The sequence below is a fragment of the Mustela lutreola genome, chromosome 4, assembly GCF_030435805.1.
Source record: "Mustela lutreola isolate mMusLut2 chromosome 4, mMusLut2.pri, whole genome shotgun sequence".
NCBI classification, from domain to species: domain Eukaryota; kingdom Metazoa; phylum Chordata; class Mammalia; order Carnivora; family Mustelidae; genus Mustela; species Mustela lutreola.
In genome coordinates, this window is record NC_081293.1 from 99,792,348 (window position 1) to 99,810,602 (window position 18,255).

Consider the following 18,255-nt stretch of genomic DNA (forward strand, 5'->3'; position numbering starts at 1 on the left):
TGGCTGTACAAGGAGGGATTTATTCTTCGCTTCCTTCCAGTTCTAGCATCCTGATACTGCGAGCAGTTTAGTATGAAACCCTGTTTGAAAGCTGGTCTTGCCCAACAATAGATTGGGGGGGTAGTATTTTCACCCTTTGCATTTGTAATTACAATGTTTGTTTTGTGTTTTTGCGGTGCAGACACAGGATGGTGCCTAGACATGTGTGAGTGTTCACAACTGTGTATAGGGTAGGTGGGGAAAGTGTGTAAGACAGAGGCCAAGAACACTTGTCATCTGCTAGGGTGTCTCTACCAGATCCTTTCTGGACATAATGTTTGCTCCGACACAAAAGGGCCAGTGGGCCGGGGCCGGTGCTGGATATGCCCGGTGTGCCTGCTGGGTGTAGGAAGGACGGGGCCGGCGGTAACAAGAATCAATATATATTTACCGCGGGGGAGGGGGGGGGTGCGCGGAGGCTGCAGGGCGGGGCAGCGCTAATGAGAGCAAGCCCGGCTTGTGGTTGGTTCGGGAAGTCTGGTACCCACAGAGGAGCAGGGAGGGAGGGGATGCGGGCGGGAGGATAAAGCGATGAAGTGTGCTGCGTTACCGCGCGTCAGGCGCCGTTGTGGCTGCCCGAATACGGTGGGTCTCTGACCGAGCCGGCCCAGTCCTCGCGCGTACACTACCGAGCAGCGCGCGCCTCTCGCCGTGGCCCTGGCGGCGGCTACCGCAAGCCGCGAGCCGCTGGAGCGCTGCGAGAGCGGGTGGGCGCCCGGGTCCCCGGCAGGTGCCCGGCGCGCCATGCAGGGCACGTGCGCCCCCCGGCTCTAACCTGCGCGCTGACAGGAGCATGATCTGTGCCCAGGCCGGGGCTGCCAAGGTAAGCGAGCGCCTTGCGGGGACTCTGCCTGCAGCCCCTTCCCCCGCCCTTCTCTGGGCGGCTTCCCCGCCGCTCCCGAGGCCCCGGCAGCGCCCTCCCTCCCCAGGGCCCGGGATCCACCCTCCTCCCCACCCTCTCGCTTCTCCCGCGAGGTTCAATTGTCAGCGTGGGACGTGCCGCCGCCCGGGCCGGGCAGGCATCCCGGGGGGCGACCCCGGCTTGGGTACGGCAGGCACACCGGGCCCTCCTGCGGGGCACGGAGAGAAACAAAGAAGCCCCCAAGCGGGTTGGTGGCGCCTCCCCCGCCCCCCGGCGCCCTCCCAGCGGCTAGGAGGTGTCAGGGGAGGGGGCGGAGAGACCTACGTAATCCCCCTTCCCAGCCCACACCCACCCCTTGCGAACCAAGGCTCCGAATTTGGGCTTTGCTTCGGGTTCCCTCGTAGACAATTGTGTCCCATGCAATGCCGTGGTTAGCCGAGCGAGTCCCCAGCCCCGCGCGAGCTTGCCAGTGCTCTCTCAGGGGGCGCGGGGCAGGTCGGGGCCGTGCTCCCCTGGGTGGTGGCAGGATGCGCGGTGTGGGTGCTGCTCCAGCGCCTCCCTGTCCCCGGCCGGCGGCACCGCTCAGCCGGGCCTGCCACCTGAGTTTTAGCGGGAGCAGCCCGTTTCGTCGCCTACCGTATTGCGAGCCGCACGCAGGCGGGGAGGGAGCCACTGGGAAAAATGCGCGCGGTCCATTTTTAGCTAGAGGTGCGCTTCCTTCTACCCCTACATTCCCGGGCCGTGACAATGCAGCAAAATCCGAGGGCTCGAACAATGTGGCCCCTCCATCCCCGCTCCGCCAGTGCCTTGTGATCGCTCTGCCGTTTTGACGTCTCGGCCACTTGGCAGATTTGTGGAGTGTGGGTGCGTGGTCTGTCTCTCTGTCTTGCACATAGAGACCATAACTTCCCTGCCCAATTTGAGCGCGTGGGGTGGGGGGGGAGCTGGCAGGGACACAGGCTGCGGAGATGCCCGGCTTCCTGTGGTTCCGGGCACAGAGCGCCCCTGTCTGCATTGAGCTGACACCAGATAGCAAGTGGGGATTTTCCTAGTTGCTGAAGATATTTGACGTTGCTATAGTTTTGTGCTTACTTCTCTTGGGATCTGCAGTGGTGCACAATTCTCCCCCTTGTTTTTATTTTTTTCTCTTTGAAAAGATAACAAGGCTGTGTTCAGCAGAAATGTAAACAGGACGAGCAGCCTAGTTCAAAGACTAAGGGAGGCATCTTCTCTCTTTTCCTGGGATTTAAACGCGATTTAGGAGGGCAGATGCCCTACCTGAAAAGGCCAGACTTTAAAGACTCAGGCAGTGTCGCGGTCCAAGGCGTCTCAAAGCAGGTGGCCAGATCTGCATTTCTCATCAGCGGACTCGCTCCGGCTGTGGCTATTACGGTAATTCGTTCTAGATCGGGGATTCATTTTGAAAATGTGTGTTTTCCACTAAGAAGGGATTAGAGTCCAAATGCCTACCCTGTGTGTATGAATGTGTGTGCGTGCTTGGAGCAAAAGAGAGTGGCAGAATTCCCTGCTGCCCCTTCCCTCTGTTTGCCGCCTCCTCTGGAATGTGGCATTGGGGGGGGGGGGGAGTAGGACTATTTTAGTTCCTAGACCCACAGGCAAATTGAACTTCAGAGTGTTTCATTTAATAAACCATGTTCTGACTAATTCTGGAGTCCCAGTCTAGGGCAGGTTAGCAGCTTTGTGGAATGACAGTTCATTTTGTCTCAGGTAGTTATTTCATGAAGGCAAATTGCCCAAGTTTGTTTAGATTGTGACATTATTGACTTGGTTGGGAGACCACCAATAGGCTGAGCTGGCACAGCCTATTAATGGATCAGTACAGAGAGACTGCAACGCCTGTGACTTGTGTCTGTACCGTCATTTGCTTCCCTTTGCGCTTCTGGCTTTTAAAGAAGGGTGTTTTTAAAAGATAATTTAAGCGTTAGTCTCTGTGATGCCTGCATCAGATATGATTATCAATGCAGGGAGGACTAAAAGGACAGATGTGATTATGGGAGAAGAAGCCTCTGCCATCTCCCCTCCTTATCAGTGAAGTGAGGAAGTTGGACTGGTTGATTTCTGGGGCTCCTTCCAGTTCTAGCATTGTGTGATAATGGTAGAGGAGTAAGAAAAGTTACCAAGTTTATCAAGGCCAATAATTATAGCCCAAATTATACAAACAACAAAGGGACAGATTATAGAATCTATGGTTTGTTTTATTTTATTTTATTTTATTTTATTTTTTTTTTTTAAAGAATTTATTTATTTATTTGAGAGAGAGAAACAGAGAGAGCATGAGCAAGGAGAAGGTCAGAGGGAGAAGCAGACTCCCCATGCAGCTGGGAGCCCGATGCGGGACTCGATCCAGGGACTCCGGGATCATGACCTGAGCCGAAGGCAGTTGTCCAACCAGCTGAGCCACCCAGGCGTCCCTATGGTTTGTTTTAACACCTTGCAGTTTGTTTTAACTCTGGCATCTGCATTTTCTTCTAGATGAAATTAACCAATGACTCAAACAGGTCAAATTTGTTTGCTTTTATTCCCTAGGGCAAAAGATTTGGTAGGGTCTGGGGTATCTAGAGGAATACTGGGTAACAGATTTTCTCCTTGTTTGTGGATTAGTTCTTTATTACAGTCTCATCTTTTGTTAAGTAATGGACAATATAGCTTATTTCCAATGATTGATTTTTTTGTTTGTGAGTCAGATGGGCTGATCGGAGGGGTTATGTAAGCCTCTGAGGAAACAGGTGAGCCAGGACTCAAATCTGTGCCTTCCCTCATGCTGCCCCAGAGAAAAGTTTCCCCCGGCTCTTAGGGAGAAATCACGGAGATTGCAAGACTGCCCGCTTGGGTTCTTTCTTACTTGAAAAACCTGGGTTATCTTTTGATAAAATTGATCTGATAGCTGCTTGGTTCTGTCTTGCTGTGGCCTTAAAAGGGAACTTATTCAGCCCCTGAACTCCAGCCCACAATTAGACGGGTGAGGGTGAGCCCCACTCTGCCACTTCCTCTCTAAGATTGGAGCTTGCTCTGATGATGGACTTATCTAGGGAATGCCCCTGGCGGAGAGTTGTTCTGTTGGAATCACATTTAACCTCTGAAATGAGCCAGCAGCTAGACCAGAGACAACCATCATTGCTGGGCCACCAGCCCACTCTGACTGTCTCCTCGCAGTCGGATTTCTACGCCAACAGGTGTGACTTACAGACAGACCCCTTGCTTCCATCCAGTCACCTCCTTACCTTTTCATCCTGAAAAGCAGGACGGGTTACTATTAGGAAACCAGGAAGTTCAAATCCACATGCCTTCCTGTAAGGCAACCCTAAGCATGTTTGACACTCATGGACTTTTAGAGAAAACAGTGTGGAATGTTCCACGCAGCTTTTTTCAAGTCACTTTCCCTCTCTGAGGTTTGATTTCCTCCTCTTTAAAAGTAAGGAGTTGAACCAGGTAATCCAAAAGGTCATGTCTAACGCCGTGATTCTGGGATGGTTTTTGTGGGTTTACTCAATTGAATTAGAGGGAGACAAAGATTAGTATTAATTATAATTATATTAATATTTACACTTATTTATAAACCTAACTTTGCAATATATCTACTAGAAACACTTAAGGCTATGTGTGCTAGCCTCTGGGTTATCTCTGTTAACCATATTGTCCATAAGTAGCTATCACAGTTCTTTCTTATTTGTAAAATTAGATTTACTATATGAAAGGAAAAAATCTGTGGCATTTCTGTTCCCAGTGAGGAGAAAAGTGGATGATCCCCAACTTTTGTATAAAATGTCTGTTAGTTTATGGTTTGATAGTCAAGTTTCGAGGACCTAGAGTAAAATGTTTTTTTTTTTTTTTTTTTTTTTTTTTAAAGATTTTTATTTATTTATCAGAGAGAGAGAGGGGGAGAGAGTGAGCACAGGCAGACAGAACGGCAGGCAGAGGCAGAGGGATAAGCAGGCTCCCTGCTGAGCAAGGAGCCCGATGTGGGACTCGATCCCAGGACGCTGGGATCATGACCTGAGCCGAAGGCAGCTGCTTAACCAACTGAGCCACCCAGGCGTCCCTAGAGTAAAATGTTTTTATTCTCACCATGGAGTGTGTTTCACAGCTGAGTAACCATGGCGGTCAGAAGTGTTCCCTGGGATTCATCTAACAATGTTCCCATTGCCTTCTGGTCCCTCACTTTGCTCTTATTTATTTACTTATTTACTTACTGTTTTGTGTTTCTGCCCCTTCTTGAGTTCGGCTGATGTCCTGCCTCAGCCATAACACATTGGGGCTGGTAGCTCTGCCCACTCACCCTTACCCCATCCCACTGGATGCATGCAGGCGTCTCATAATCTTCCATCTGTCTCAACACTTTCTATCTTCTTAAACTTTTTTAAAAAGATTTTATTTATTTGTTTGACAGACAGAGACCACAAGTAGGCAGAGAGGCAAGCAGAGAGAGAGAGAGAGGGAAGCAGGCCCCCACGCTGAGCAGAGAGCCCCATGAGGGGCTCCATCCTAGGACTCTGGGATCATAACCCCAGCCAAAGGAAGAGGCTTAACCCACTGAGCCACCCAGGCGCCCCTCTATTTTCTTCATAACTGTTGCTTCTCAAGTTAAGATACAATGAGGTTTAGAGGCAGACTAGCTCATCTGATGATTTTGTTGGACATCAACATGGACTTTCTAATCACTGGGCATTTGTCCTAAAGCCTCCTTCAACACTTTAGGAAACAAAGCAGTATGTTGGTGATTTATATGTCCCATATCATAATATTTGGATGTATGGGCATTTATTGGTAAGTGGTTGTCATGTTCTGTGACATGGGCATTGTAGAGAAAATGATAAGCAGTCCATGCACGATGACAATAATGTCACTGCTTATGGGCAGGGTATCACCAAGGCCACTGAGCACCCTGGTCACTAGACAATGACTTCTGGATTCCCCATAGCAACCAGGAGTTGTGCCCTGTTCACACTCTTCCTGATTTGTTGGCCCAAAACTTGATGTACACAGAGGATTGATAAATAAGGATGTACTGTACAGACAGGCTATTCTGGTGTTACCCAGTATCTGTTGCCTTGCAGTATTTGGGGGAGAATTCAGTGTATGGAACTTAAGCTGGTGTTGTTGGGGTGGGGGGTGCTGGAAAAGGACGCCATCTGTGCCCATAATGACGAATGCCATCATGGAGACTTCACTCGGGGTCCCTTTTATATATTTAGTGGAGCAGATTTTCCCTTTCACACTTTCTAGATCTATTTGGATTGAACAGATGTCAGGGAAATATCATGTGTGTGGAAGGGAAAAAAAGAAGACCAGAATTCACATCCATGGCCAGTGATTGTGATTCAATCAGTTTGTCCTTAAACTGACACTCATTTAACTTGTACACATGTTCCCTGCTTTTGCTTTCGGGGTTTAAGTCATGACAGTTTGAGAAACAGAAGTCTCAGTCCTGCAATTCAGAGGTTCAGGTTAAGGGGAGACTAGGGTTGGACACATTAGACCTCGCTTGCTTGCTGTCCGCAGCCACAGCAGCCGTCCATCATGGTCCCTCCTGCAACACACTGACCAGCCAGAAAACCACAGGATGTGATCGATAGGTGTTTACTCTTAAAAGAACTTCTCTTTTAAAGTGTTGTTATTCTTAATTCCTTTTACCATCAAAATGTAAGACTACTCAGTTAACAAAATCATCCCCTCTATTTTGTGCCTAAGTAATTTTTGTGGAAATGAGCTTTCTGAAGTTGAGAAAGAAGTAGTTTTGAGGGTCACCCCTGTCCCTGACAAGACAAAGGACTGGCTTGTAAAGGGACTGATGGGAACAAACAGTTGACACAGAAACATGCTGTGATAGGGGACATTTCAGATGCCTCTCCAGACTCCACACCCCTCCCAGCTGGTCAGTGTTCTGTTCCCTCTTACAGAACACACCTGGATAAAGTGGTCCACGCTGGCTTTCTTTAGTCCCCCTGTGTGAGCCTGTGAAAATGTATTTTATTGTGTAATGTTTAATTGACGCTAACAAGATGATTAACATATCTGTGAATTATGAAGAAAATAAAAAAAATACCGGCCAGCCGTGTAGCCTGAGACCAGAATACTGTGGGTTCATTGGAAGCACCATGTGTGCTCCTGCTTCGTCTCTCTGTCAACCTCGCAGAGCACCCATTCAAGCTCTGGTCCCCACCCTTCCTTCCCACTGTCCCCATGATGGTCACTGTCAGTGTCTGCTTATCCAGTACCAGGCCAGCTCCCATCTGAGTGCCGCTGATCACACCCTAGGGTCCGTTTTCTCTGTCCTGAGACCTTTGCTTCTAGGACACCAGATTCTCCTGGCTTCCTACTGTGTCCCTGGATCTCTTTGTTAGGCTCTCTTGATGGTCCCTGATTTTTTTATCCCTACATGATGGAATTCTCTAGAGCTTGGCTCTCACATCTCTTCTTACCTATATTTCTGCCTTTGGTCTCAATACAGCTTTTATGCCAATGATCATCAAGTCTATCTCAGTGGTCCTGGCTCACCTTAGAATGCTACCACTGGCATCTCCCTGAATGCCATGCAATCTAAAATTTGTCTGTGCAAAACACAAACCCCAATTTTCACTCCTCAAAGCTGCCTTCCCTTTGGAGCTCTCTATCTGTGTAAAGGGACGCCTCTGTTCTTCTGTTGCTCAGGCCGAATGCCTTTGATCCCCTGACTTGTGTTTCTCTTCTAATCCGGCTTTTTGCAAATGGCAGTCCCTTCTTCTCACCACGTCTGGCCAGCATAACCAGACTTATCTCAGCCACCATGATCTCTCAGCTTCTGCACGGATGCCCAACCAGTCTCCTGCGTGCCCTGCCCATCTGCAATCTGTTCTCTGTACGGCAGCCCAAATGATCATTCATTCGTTCACCAAATATTGACTCAATGTCTGCTATGTGTCAGGCATTATTTTAGGTGCTGGCATGCAGCATAAATACAACACAGAACAGTCAGAAATCTCTGTTATTTTTTTGCCCACAGTCTTTGATGGTTCCATCCCTCTGAAAATGAAATCCAAACTTCCTGTTTGGCCAACAGCCCCTTTATAACTGGGACTCCCACTCCTGCTGTACCAGGCCCATGTCCCCAACCTCCTTAACCTTCCTTAACCAAGCCACTCACACTCTCATCTCCCATGCTGTTCCCTTAACCTGGAAGGGATGCGTGTGCAGGGGGAGGGGAGGCTTCTCCCAGGTATGTGCAAGCTTGACTCTCGGTTGATGACATATCACTTTTTCAGAAAGGCTTTCCCTGACCACACATGTATACACTGCCTTCTCTTCCATCTCCCTGCTTTCTTTTTCTTCACATTTCTTGACACCACTTGATTTGTGGTGTATTTGCTTCCTTATGCGTCCATTGTCTTGTCTCCCATTCTGTCTTGTAAATGCCTTAGACCAGGGACTCGTTTATTTGTCCAGTGTCTGGAACAGTGCCTGGAACATAGTAGCCACACTCTTTTATTTTTTTAAATTTAATTGAATTTCATGTAAATTCAGTTAACTAATGTATGCTTCATATTAGTTTCAGAGGCAGAGGTCAGTGATTTTTCAGTTGTATATAACATCCAGTACTCATTACCTCATGTGCCCTCCTTAATGACCATCACCCAGTTACCCCATGCCCCACTCACTTCTCCTTCAGCAACCCTCAATTTGTTTCCTAGCGTTAAGAGTCTCTTATGCTTTGTCTCCCTCTCTGATTTCGTCTTTTATTTTTACCCTCCCTTCCCCTATGTTTTGTTTTTAAATTCCACATAGAGCAAAATCATATGATAATTATCTTTCTCTGATTGACTTATTTCACTTAGCATAATACCCTCCAGTTCCATCGACATTGTTGCAAATGGTAAGATTTCATCCTTTTTTAGTGGCTGAGTAATATTCCATTGTATATATGAATCACATCTTCTTTATCAATTCATCTGTCGATGGACATCTGGGCTCTTTCCATAGTTTGGCTATTGTGGACATTGCTGCTATAAACACTGGGGTGCAAATGCCCCTTTGGTTCACTACATCTGAATCTTTGGGGTAAATACCCAGTGGTGCAATTGCTGGGTCATGGGGTAGCTCTATTTTCAAATTTTTGAGGAACCTCCATGCTGTTTTCCAGAGTGGTTGCACCAGCTTGCATTCCCACCAACAGTGTAGGAGGAGGGTTCTCCTTTCTCTGCATCCTTGCCAAAACCTGTTGTCTTCTGATTTGTTGATTTTAGCCATTCTGACTGAAGTGCAGTGGTGTGTCCTTGTGGTTTTGATTTGTATTCTGAGTGACGTTGGGCACAGAATAAAATCTTTTCAGAATCTGTGGGGTTAGAGTTTGGATGGTATTTTCAGGTCTCTGGATCCTCCAATAAGTGATATCCATAAATGATTTCCCCTACTCCAAAAGGTGGGAGTTGAGTTCTTCATTACTGCCTGGGTATTTTTTTAAAAGATTTTATTTATTTATTTGACAGACAGAGATCATAATTAGGCAGAGAGGCAGGAAGGGAAGAAGGCTCTCTGCTCAGCCCCGATGCGGGGCTCGATCCCAGGACCCTGGGATCATGACCTGAGCAGAAGGCAGAGGCTTTAACCCAGGTGCCCCATACTGCCTGGGTATTGTGTTGGTACTCAATTTCTGTGTTACTAATCCAGGCTGGCATTCTCTCATGGTTAAAGCTTGTCTTTGCTTCCTCCTCACCCCAGGGGCAAGTAGCTGTTGGTCACTCCATTGTCCTCAAATTTGAGTAATTTATTTGTTGTTATTAGGACTAGATAAAACTCTCTGCCCTCTGGTCTCTGCCTCCTCTGGTCCACACTGATTTTTTTTTTTTTCATCTCATATGTTGTTTCTGTGTTTAAAACCATCAGGAGCCCCTAATGTCTACACAAGAAAGAGCCCATTCCCCAGGCTGGTCTTGCAAGTCTGTGGGTGGTGTCCAGCCATGTCCCAGGATTTCCTGTTGACCTCTCCTGCAGCCCACTGGAACTTCTTTTCATTTCTCCAAACATACTTTCCATTTTCCTGTAATGATGTACCTTCTTCCTTACACTGTGTTCTAATCTCAGTTTCCCTAGCCCTCTATAAATTTACCTGTTTTTAAGATCTCGCTTAACTCTTATGTCCTGAGTTTTCCAGTGGATAGAACTCTCCCTGCCCTGACTTCCCATGCGATGGGGATCACTGTATGCTCGCTATTGACTCTCCCGCATTTCAGCCTCCTTACTCAATGATGGGCTCCCCAAGGTTACGGACCATGTCCTGTTTATCTTAGTATCCTGAAAATACTTGTCCTGGTATCTGCCATTGCAGATATGTCTCTGAATGTTAAATGAATGAGTGCCCCGAGGAACAATCTGAGTTGAGAAGGTCTGTATTGTATTGCTTCTAGAATGGCTTTCTGCACAATGTATGCATCCATGAAATGCATATCATAACACTAAGTGGAAATTTGGAAGAGGTGAACTCCACAAGGACAAGAATTTCTATCCTGCTTTTTTCATCGATTTTCCTAAGTGCTGAGAATAGTGCCCAGGAACAGAACTCACTATTTAAAGGCTGAATGCAGTTTATAGCTGGACCATATCTTCAATTTTTAATATCCTTGTATATAAAAGAGTAAGCCCGAGGACAGGTGAGACTTTCCCAAGATCACGCAGTATAAGACATGGAACCTGTCTTCTCCCTGCTGTCCTGCCCAGCCATGAACAGAAGAATGCCTGATAACTTTTCCTAAAGGGACTTTTTTTTTTTTTTTTAAGATTGTATTTATTTATTTGACAGAGAGAGAGGGAACACAAGCAGGGGGAGTGGGAGAGGGAAAAGCAGGCTTCCCGCCGAGCCTTTGTGGGGCTCCATCCTAGGACCCCTGGATCATGGCCTGAGCTGAAGGCAGATGCTTAACGACAGAAACACCCAGGCGCTGCCCCCCCAAAGGGAGGTTCACAGTGTTACCTTCTTACCAATGTCTGAGTGACTTCCTTCTTCAGAAGAAACCTGACTTTTTAGATCTTCTGAAAGAAGCCATAGAGAAGAAATTGCAGAATGTCAAAAGACTCAGACCCCAGGCAATAGGAAACAAGATTTGTATGTTACCATTCTGCTTGTGTGGTGCATTCATTTTTGGAAATGCCTGACAGATCTGGCCCCTTGGCTCTGCTGGGCCATGTTTGGGGACTTTGTGTAAACCTGGTGTCTACTTGAAAGAATGAGATAGTCAGTGTTTCTTAAATCCACTCTGATTCAAAAACAATTCACAATAAAGTATCTGGTTAAATTTCACCAGGGAATTTTATTGCAATGCTGTTCTCTGTCTTCATGACAACTTTGAGTAGCAAGCTAGCACAATTTTTGATGAAATATCTCTCACAAGAACTTTGCAAACATTCTCCACCCTTTTGTTACAAGTAAGTAAAAGGCATCTGTCTGGGAAACATACATTCAGGTCCTGGTGTGACATCCTTGGGGAAATAGTTGGAAGTCACTAATTGCTATTTTCGGCTTTTTTCCCAGGAGAGAAGAAAAAATATCACTATATATATACTGAAAAGGCTTTAAGCTTCTAATGAAAAATTTGACCTAGGGACTACTGGATCACAAACCAAAATAAAAATGCATTGTGTGTATGTATACACACACATCTATGTACAGATAATATGGAAATATATATAAAATGTATAAATACTGTATATAAACTTTTAAAGTTCTGATTAATCATTTTCAAGTAATTTTCAATTGTTTTATTCACCTAGAAGACATTTCTTGAGTTTCCATTATATGACAAGCATTTGTTTTTGTGCGGGATTTTTACCTCTAGACAAAAATCTACTTGAGTTTCAGGCAAAATTGTGCAAAAAATACAGCAGAATAAAATCCCTGCAGTGGAGAAACATTTCAGTTGAGAAAGCAAATCGAAAGAGTTGTATCTTTTAAGAGTGATTTTTAAAAAGAGTTTTAATTTTTTTAAAGATTTATAATTTTTAATTAATTAGTCTTTATACCCACCATGGAGCTTGAACTCACAACCCCGAGATTTACAGTTATATATTCCACTGACTGAACCAGGCCCCCAGGGGTGACTGTTTTATTTCCACACAGCTAATGGAGCGTCTGTTATATACCAGACACTGGGCTGGGGCCTAGGTTATCCTGGTGAATGGGTATGCCAGAGTCCTTGTCACAGAGCTGAGGGTGAGGCCTTCAAGTTCACCATCTTGCTTCTGAGAATATCCTCACGGTTTGGTCATTACGTAGAACATCACCCTTGTCAGGGACTTAGAAATCATTGTGCTGTTCTTCAGTTAAACTTAATCTTACCAAATCGAATGCTTCTGTCCTTGATCTGGACCTTCAGGTCCATTGCTTGAGAACCCAGGGCTGTAGAATCCTGTTCCCTCGTGACTCAAAACTTTGTCACAAATGGTATTTTTCCCCAATGATCTAGAGAATCTTCGGGAACAGGAGGTACTTTTTAATCTAAATATTTTATAGAGACGTCCATGAACATCTGTGTCGAGGGATATTCTGTAGCTCAGACAAGCTACCTGCTCAGGACCCATAGGCTTCCAGGATCAGGCGAGGTGAATGGCCGGGTTTGGTGCACATTGTTAGAAGGTGGAGGAGGCCTGGGATGAAGACCGCACTCGATGCGGGGCCTCCCACTGCTGGGAGTGGGGAAGGGAGGCAGGAGGACAGATGGTCAGATTCTCCTCTCCAGAGGTCTGCATCCTGCTCTGGGTTAAATGGCATTTATCGTGCTAACCTAGGGTATTTTTTTTAGCTTCTAGAGAAAGTATTGAATGAACCATTTCAGCTATTTAGAGAAAGTTGAGGGGTTATAGCAAGAGAAATAAAACACATCTAAACCAAGCTGTGAGAGTAATGGGGGAGGGTAGGAATTAGGTGTCAGAAGTGTCACACTTCCAGAGAAGGAAAGGAAGGTCATTCTGGGGTCCTGACCCTTCCCTGTTTCAAGCGCTCACTGGTCTCAGTTGAATCATGTAAACGATGTACTATTTTTATCAAAACTTTAAACTTCGTGGCAGGAATTTTTTCATGATTGTAAGAGCTCTTGCCTTTGAAATTTCATTTCAGAGGCAGAGTGAATGGCTTTGTTTTTTCCATTTAGCACATCTTGGTATGAATTTGCAGATGGCTTTTGAGAGATCCACATATTTTATTTTTCAAATCTATTTTTTCCAAGTGCCATTAGCAGGTGGAACTCATGACTTCCGGTATTTTTCAGGCAATGAGCTCAGTGAGGTTTGAAAATTAGCTAAGCCATTTATAGATTCATAGAATGCTGGCTAGGGAAGGCACCCAAGCCATGTCCCACTTAACCCTCTCAGGGTCTCCACAATAAGACAGCCATCTCCCAGGGTCACAGCCTCTGCATTTGTGAGACCTAGGATGAGAAGTTGTCTCTGGTCTCCTGGCTTGAAGCACCATTTGCTAGCTCCCTTTAGGTTTGGGCAGGAAGCTTTTATATCCTTGGAGTCCAGGGAAATAATGGGTTTCAGGGTTGGGGGAGAAGGAAAGCTGCCGGCAGGGGATGGTGAGTCTGGGCCTGTGTTGGTGGCTACTTAGTTTCAAGCCAATTGCTGACATGTGCGAACATGTTGCTAGTTCTGATTTTTCTAAGAAAACCACAAGACTGAATATTTAAGAGAATTTTAGTTTTTTAAGATTTTTTTTTTCCCATTTGCTCAATTTAATAATATGGCAATACTCAGTGAGCCAGACTGGCATAACTGAAAGCCTCTAATTTGCAACTTTTGCTCTAGAGAAACTGTGCTTTGAGGATTTCTAGGATGGAAAGGAAGGCCCATGAGCATGGCTTCAAATAGCCGAAATCGGAAATATGACTCAGAGAGGTGCTCTGAGTCCAGAATGAGAACAAGTGGGCAGAAGATTTTGATTCATTAGTAATAAGGATTTTCTGAAAGAGAATTACTTGAAAACAGTGAGGCATCCGTGTGCCAGTGTCCCACTGAGCAGGGGCACTGGGCCCTTTGTTGGGATGCTAGGTGGAGGCCTGGGGTGCTGTACCTTCCATTACACTCTCCATGACGAGCTGTAAGGCTGCCCTACCTGGTTTGGCTTCCTACCTGGGAGCTTCCTACCACCTCAGTGCACCATGGGAGAAGGGCCAAAACTGTCAGGGTGAAACCCTATACAGTTGGCCCTTGCACGGCGTAGGGGGAGAGGGGAGCCAATCCGACATGCAGTTGAAAATCTAAGTATAACTTTTGACTCTTCAAAAAATGTAAGCACTAACAGCCTACTGTTGACGAGAGGCCTTACCAAGAACACGGTCGATTAACACATATTCTGTATATTATATGCATTACATGCTGTATTCTTACAATAAAGTAAGCTAGAGAAAAGACAATATTATTAAGAAAATCATAAGAGAAAATACACTGACAGTACTGTACTGTATCTACTGGGAAAAAATCCAGGTATAAATGGACCCGCACGGTTACGTGTGTCGTTCAGGGGTCAATGGTGTAATTTGTTCTCACTTTCTTCTTTTTTGAGTAAAACCCCACCAGCTTGATTCCTTCTCCCACTGAGGGATTACTTCTCATCTTCCTCTCTAATTGCTGATTTCTCCTGTCTATAAAGCCCTGTGCAAGGCTTCTTCACCACTTAGGAAAATTCCTCTTTTCTTGATTTTTGCTCTACCACCTTACAGATTTTATTTTGAAAATACAGCATGTATATATCATTATGCAAGGGCCTGTGAACTAGGGTTAGCCTGCCTCCAGTTTTTGTAGTTTTGTTGGAACATGGTCACACCCGTAATTTGCATGTGATCTAGGGCTGGGGCTGCTTTCCAGCTGTGGTGGGAGCTGATTAGCGAAGGCAGAGACCCTAAGGCCAGAAAACCTAAAATATTTACTAACTGGCCCTTTAAGAAAAGGTTTCCTGACTCTTGATTCAATCAGATAGATAGCTTGAGAATAAAGCCAGGTATAAAGAATAAAATAACAACCACCATTAATGCAATGACCGCGTATTGTTATATTAATGCGTTTCCTCTGGGCATCTGTAATACCAAAATCACACCATAAATACACATTCATGTGCATTTAATAGTATCTCGAATGCATTCTCTTTGCAGTTTTTGATGTTTATATGTGTTATTTTAATTGACTGTATAATAATCTATATACCCTTCCATCCCTATGTATCTATCTATTATGGTCATTTTTATTGTGGTACTTTGCAGTATGCTTTCCATATAAAATTTTATTTAATCCTTCTAAACTTATGTAGGAAATATGACTAACTCCATTTTACAGATGGGAACCTTGAGGTGGAAAGTGTTTCTGAGACTTGACCAGCTCACACCACTAGCCTATCTTATCCCAACTGTGCCTTTTCAGCCATTCACCTGTTACTGGGCATTGCACTTAAATTTACCTTATTTTGTTTATTTGTTTAGTGAGGGAGGGTATATCTTAGAAATACTGCTTTGATGAATACCAATGCATACAAATCATTGACTGAATTTCTCATCACTTCCTTAGAAATGGCTCCCCAAAGCAGAAAAGATCAATCCTGAAATTACATTGTGGTTTCCTAATAGGCTGACAAATTGCTTTTGGAAAAGTTGTAACAATGTATACCACACACTAATGCTCCATAAGGGTGCTCCCTACTGAGTGCTATGATTTAGCCATTCTGTTTTTGCCCTTTCATCATCCAAAGAGGGATACTGGAGGCTGACACTTTGCAGGGAACTGTGGCCAAGTGACTCCTCTGATGGTGACTTCTGGGAAAGATGTTTTCTGGATAAAAAAGGACAGGCTCGACTACCACCAATATTTCCCTTTCCACTTCTTCCAGCTTCTTGGGACCAAGGATGGGAAGCTTCAGGCTAAGAATGGCAGGAGGAGAGAAAGATGGCCTGGGGGCCTGAGACCCTGGGGCACTATTTGGGAAAAATACCGCTATATAGTAAAGCACCCAATTTATTAGTTTTCTGATAGGCAGGCAGAGACAACCCCATCCAGGGCTGTTTCTGACACTTGCCAATGAAAAGACAAAGAGATGTGAAGCTCTGATTTGGCAAATTCTCTGTACCCGTGTTTTGCCAACACCCTCCCTGGGCAAGGTCTTGGTCTCTTTCCAACTTGTATGCAGTCTTTATATATCATAGATATTAACTCTATCATATATGATGTGGTTATAATGTGTCTACTAATTTTATTTATGATGCTCTATTGGTTAAGGTGGTGATCTTTAGAGGTCCCCATCAAAAGGTACAATTTGTCTTCACAGTTTGTAATGGGGGCAAATTCCTATTTCCCAATAACCTTGCACTTAATTCTTTGATCATCCAATAAATCTTTCCCTGGATCCATTGTTACATTGGGGAGTGCAAATTGGTGACATTACCATGAAATAATTCCTTCCACATTTATTAGTTGTCATTCTTCCATGAGAAAGAGCTTTCTCTTTCTTCTGTTCTCTTCTTTTTTGGGGAAGAGAGGAATCCCTGGGTTCTCATAAATTTTCATTTACTCTTTGTGATACAATCAATTGTTGTCATTTTTTTATGCTCGAATTAACCCAGTTTTGGCCAGTGGGAGCCTTTTATGCTTTTCTAGCACAAGAAATTGAATGCTTATATTTCTTTGTTATTTCCTGCCCTGCTTTTCTCCCTCCTCCTTTCTTCCCTCTCCCTCCTTCCTCCATTCCTCCCTCTTCCCTCCCTTCCTTCTCTTTCATTGGAGTGGGATGTGTTCATAACATGGGCCAGAACCAGAGCTGTATTAAGTAAAAATGGTAAGCGGAAGTCTTCTTATCTTATTCTTGTCCTTAATTAAATTGGATTTCGTTTTTCACTATTAAATGGTATAGGCTGTTTATTTCAGTTAAAAAAAGAAGTTAGTGTTCCTCTATTCCTAATTTAGAATGTGTTTTAATCATGGTGTAAACACAGAATTTGGGGGAATTTACAAAGGTCAGTTAGTGCATTTTCTCCTTTGACCTAATGAAATGATCCATTGCGTTACTATATTTCCTAATAGTTAACTATTTGTATTGTCTTCAAATTCACCCAAACTGAACGTATTTTATTTTTTTAATTCTGTGTTGATTCAGTATGCTTAGTTTTATATATATACACGTAATAATATCTTTATTTAAAGCTAAATATAAACTATATATAAATGTATTTATATATAACTCTGTATAAAAGAAGCAATAAGATTAGTCTACATTTTTATTATGCTATATATTTGAAATTTGCAAAAATGTATTAGGAAACTTTTGTTTTAGTCCTCCCAAAAATGAATGTGATGTTAGGAATATTATTTCCTGGAATTCAGATAGGATTTATTTGGAAAATCTTCTTGAGCTTTATGCTTTTTTCAGGCAACATGATAAATTAACTCATTAATCTCATAGTTATTGGTTTATTTAGAGTTTCTACTTCTACTTGAGACAAATAATTTTTTTTCCTAGAAAGTTATCTATTTGCCTAAATTGAAATTAATTTTTTTTTTGTAAATTTTAATTGCACCCTAACCGGTGGTCTTTTTCTTTTTTTTAATTTCATATTTTCCCAGTCCCTCTTTTCCTGTCTCCCTCTGTTTCTCCCTTCCTTTTCAAAATAAGATCTGTTCGAATTTTGTTATTTTTAACCCAAGAACTAGAGCTGATGTTTACTTTATCACTTTCTTATATCTAATGTTGTTATTGATGTGTCTCTTTTTTTCTGTTGCATACATTTTGTTTTATTAATCACTAGCTTTCTTCAATTACAAGAGTAATATAGAAACATAGCAAAACCAAAAAAATTTTCAAAAAATATAAAATGGAAGCTAGAAGTTGTCCCTTTCAGCTCACCTGTGTTATACTCCCCAAAGACAGATACGCCTATTTTTTTTTAAAAGATTTTATTTATTTATTTGACAGAGAGAGATCACAAGTAGGCAGAGAGGCAGGCAGAGAGAGAGAGGGAAGCAGGCTCCCCGCTGAGCAGAGAGCCCGATATGGGACTCGATCCCAGGACCCTGAGATCATGACCCAGCCGAAGGCAGCGGCTTAACCCACTGAGCCACCCAGGCACCCCAGATATGCCTATTTTTAATAATACCTTCTTTGTGAGTTTCTTTTGCTTTTCTCTTTACACTGTCTTGGGTACAAAGCTAATTTATTTATTTTCATCTTGTGATGGAAATTCCACACCAGTCATCCTTTCCTGCTGAGCCCAGATTTGGATTCAGGATTTTCTCAACACCAAGCCATACGTTGTCACATGTAGGAGAGAACATGCTGCTGTGTCGGCCTTTGGAAAATGCAGTTGGCTACTAGACCTCTCTAACAGATTCAC

At 44.1% G+C, this 18,255-nt stretch overlaps 1 protein-coding gene across 4 annotated transcripts in view; it reads left to right on the top strand.

Moving 5' to 3' along the window:
- The first annotated feature begins 499 nt into the window (after positions 1-499).
- Positions 500-18,255, top strand: part of HECW1 (HECT, C2 and WW domain containing E3 ubiquitin protein ligase 1) — a 467,220-nt gene continuing 449,464 nt past the window's right edge. For 2 of the 4 annotated variants that reach the window (XM_059170590.1, XM_059170593.1), the window contains exon 1: positions 500-862. In XM_059170590.1, the coding sequence (XP_059026573.1) occupies positions 833-862 (30 nt within the window). In that variant the 5' untranslated portion in view covers positions 500-832. Of the gene's footprint in view, positions 863-1,751; positions 2,294-18,255 lie in introns of those variants that run through there. The other 2 variants (XM_059170591.1, XM_059170592.1) reach the window with 2 other exon arrangements.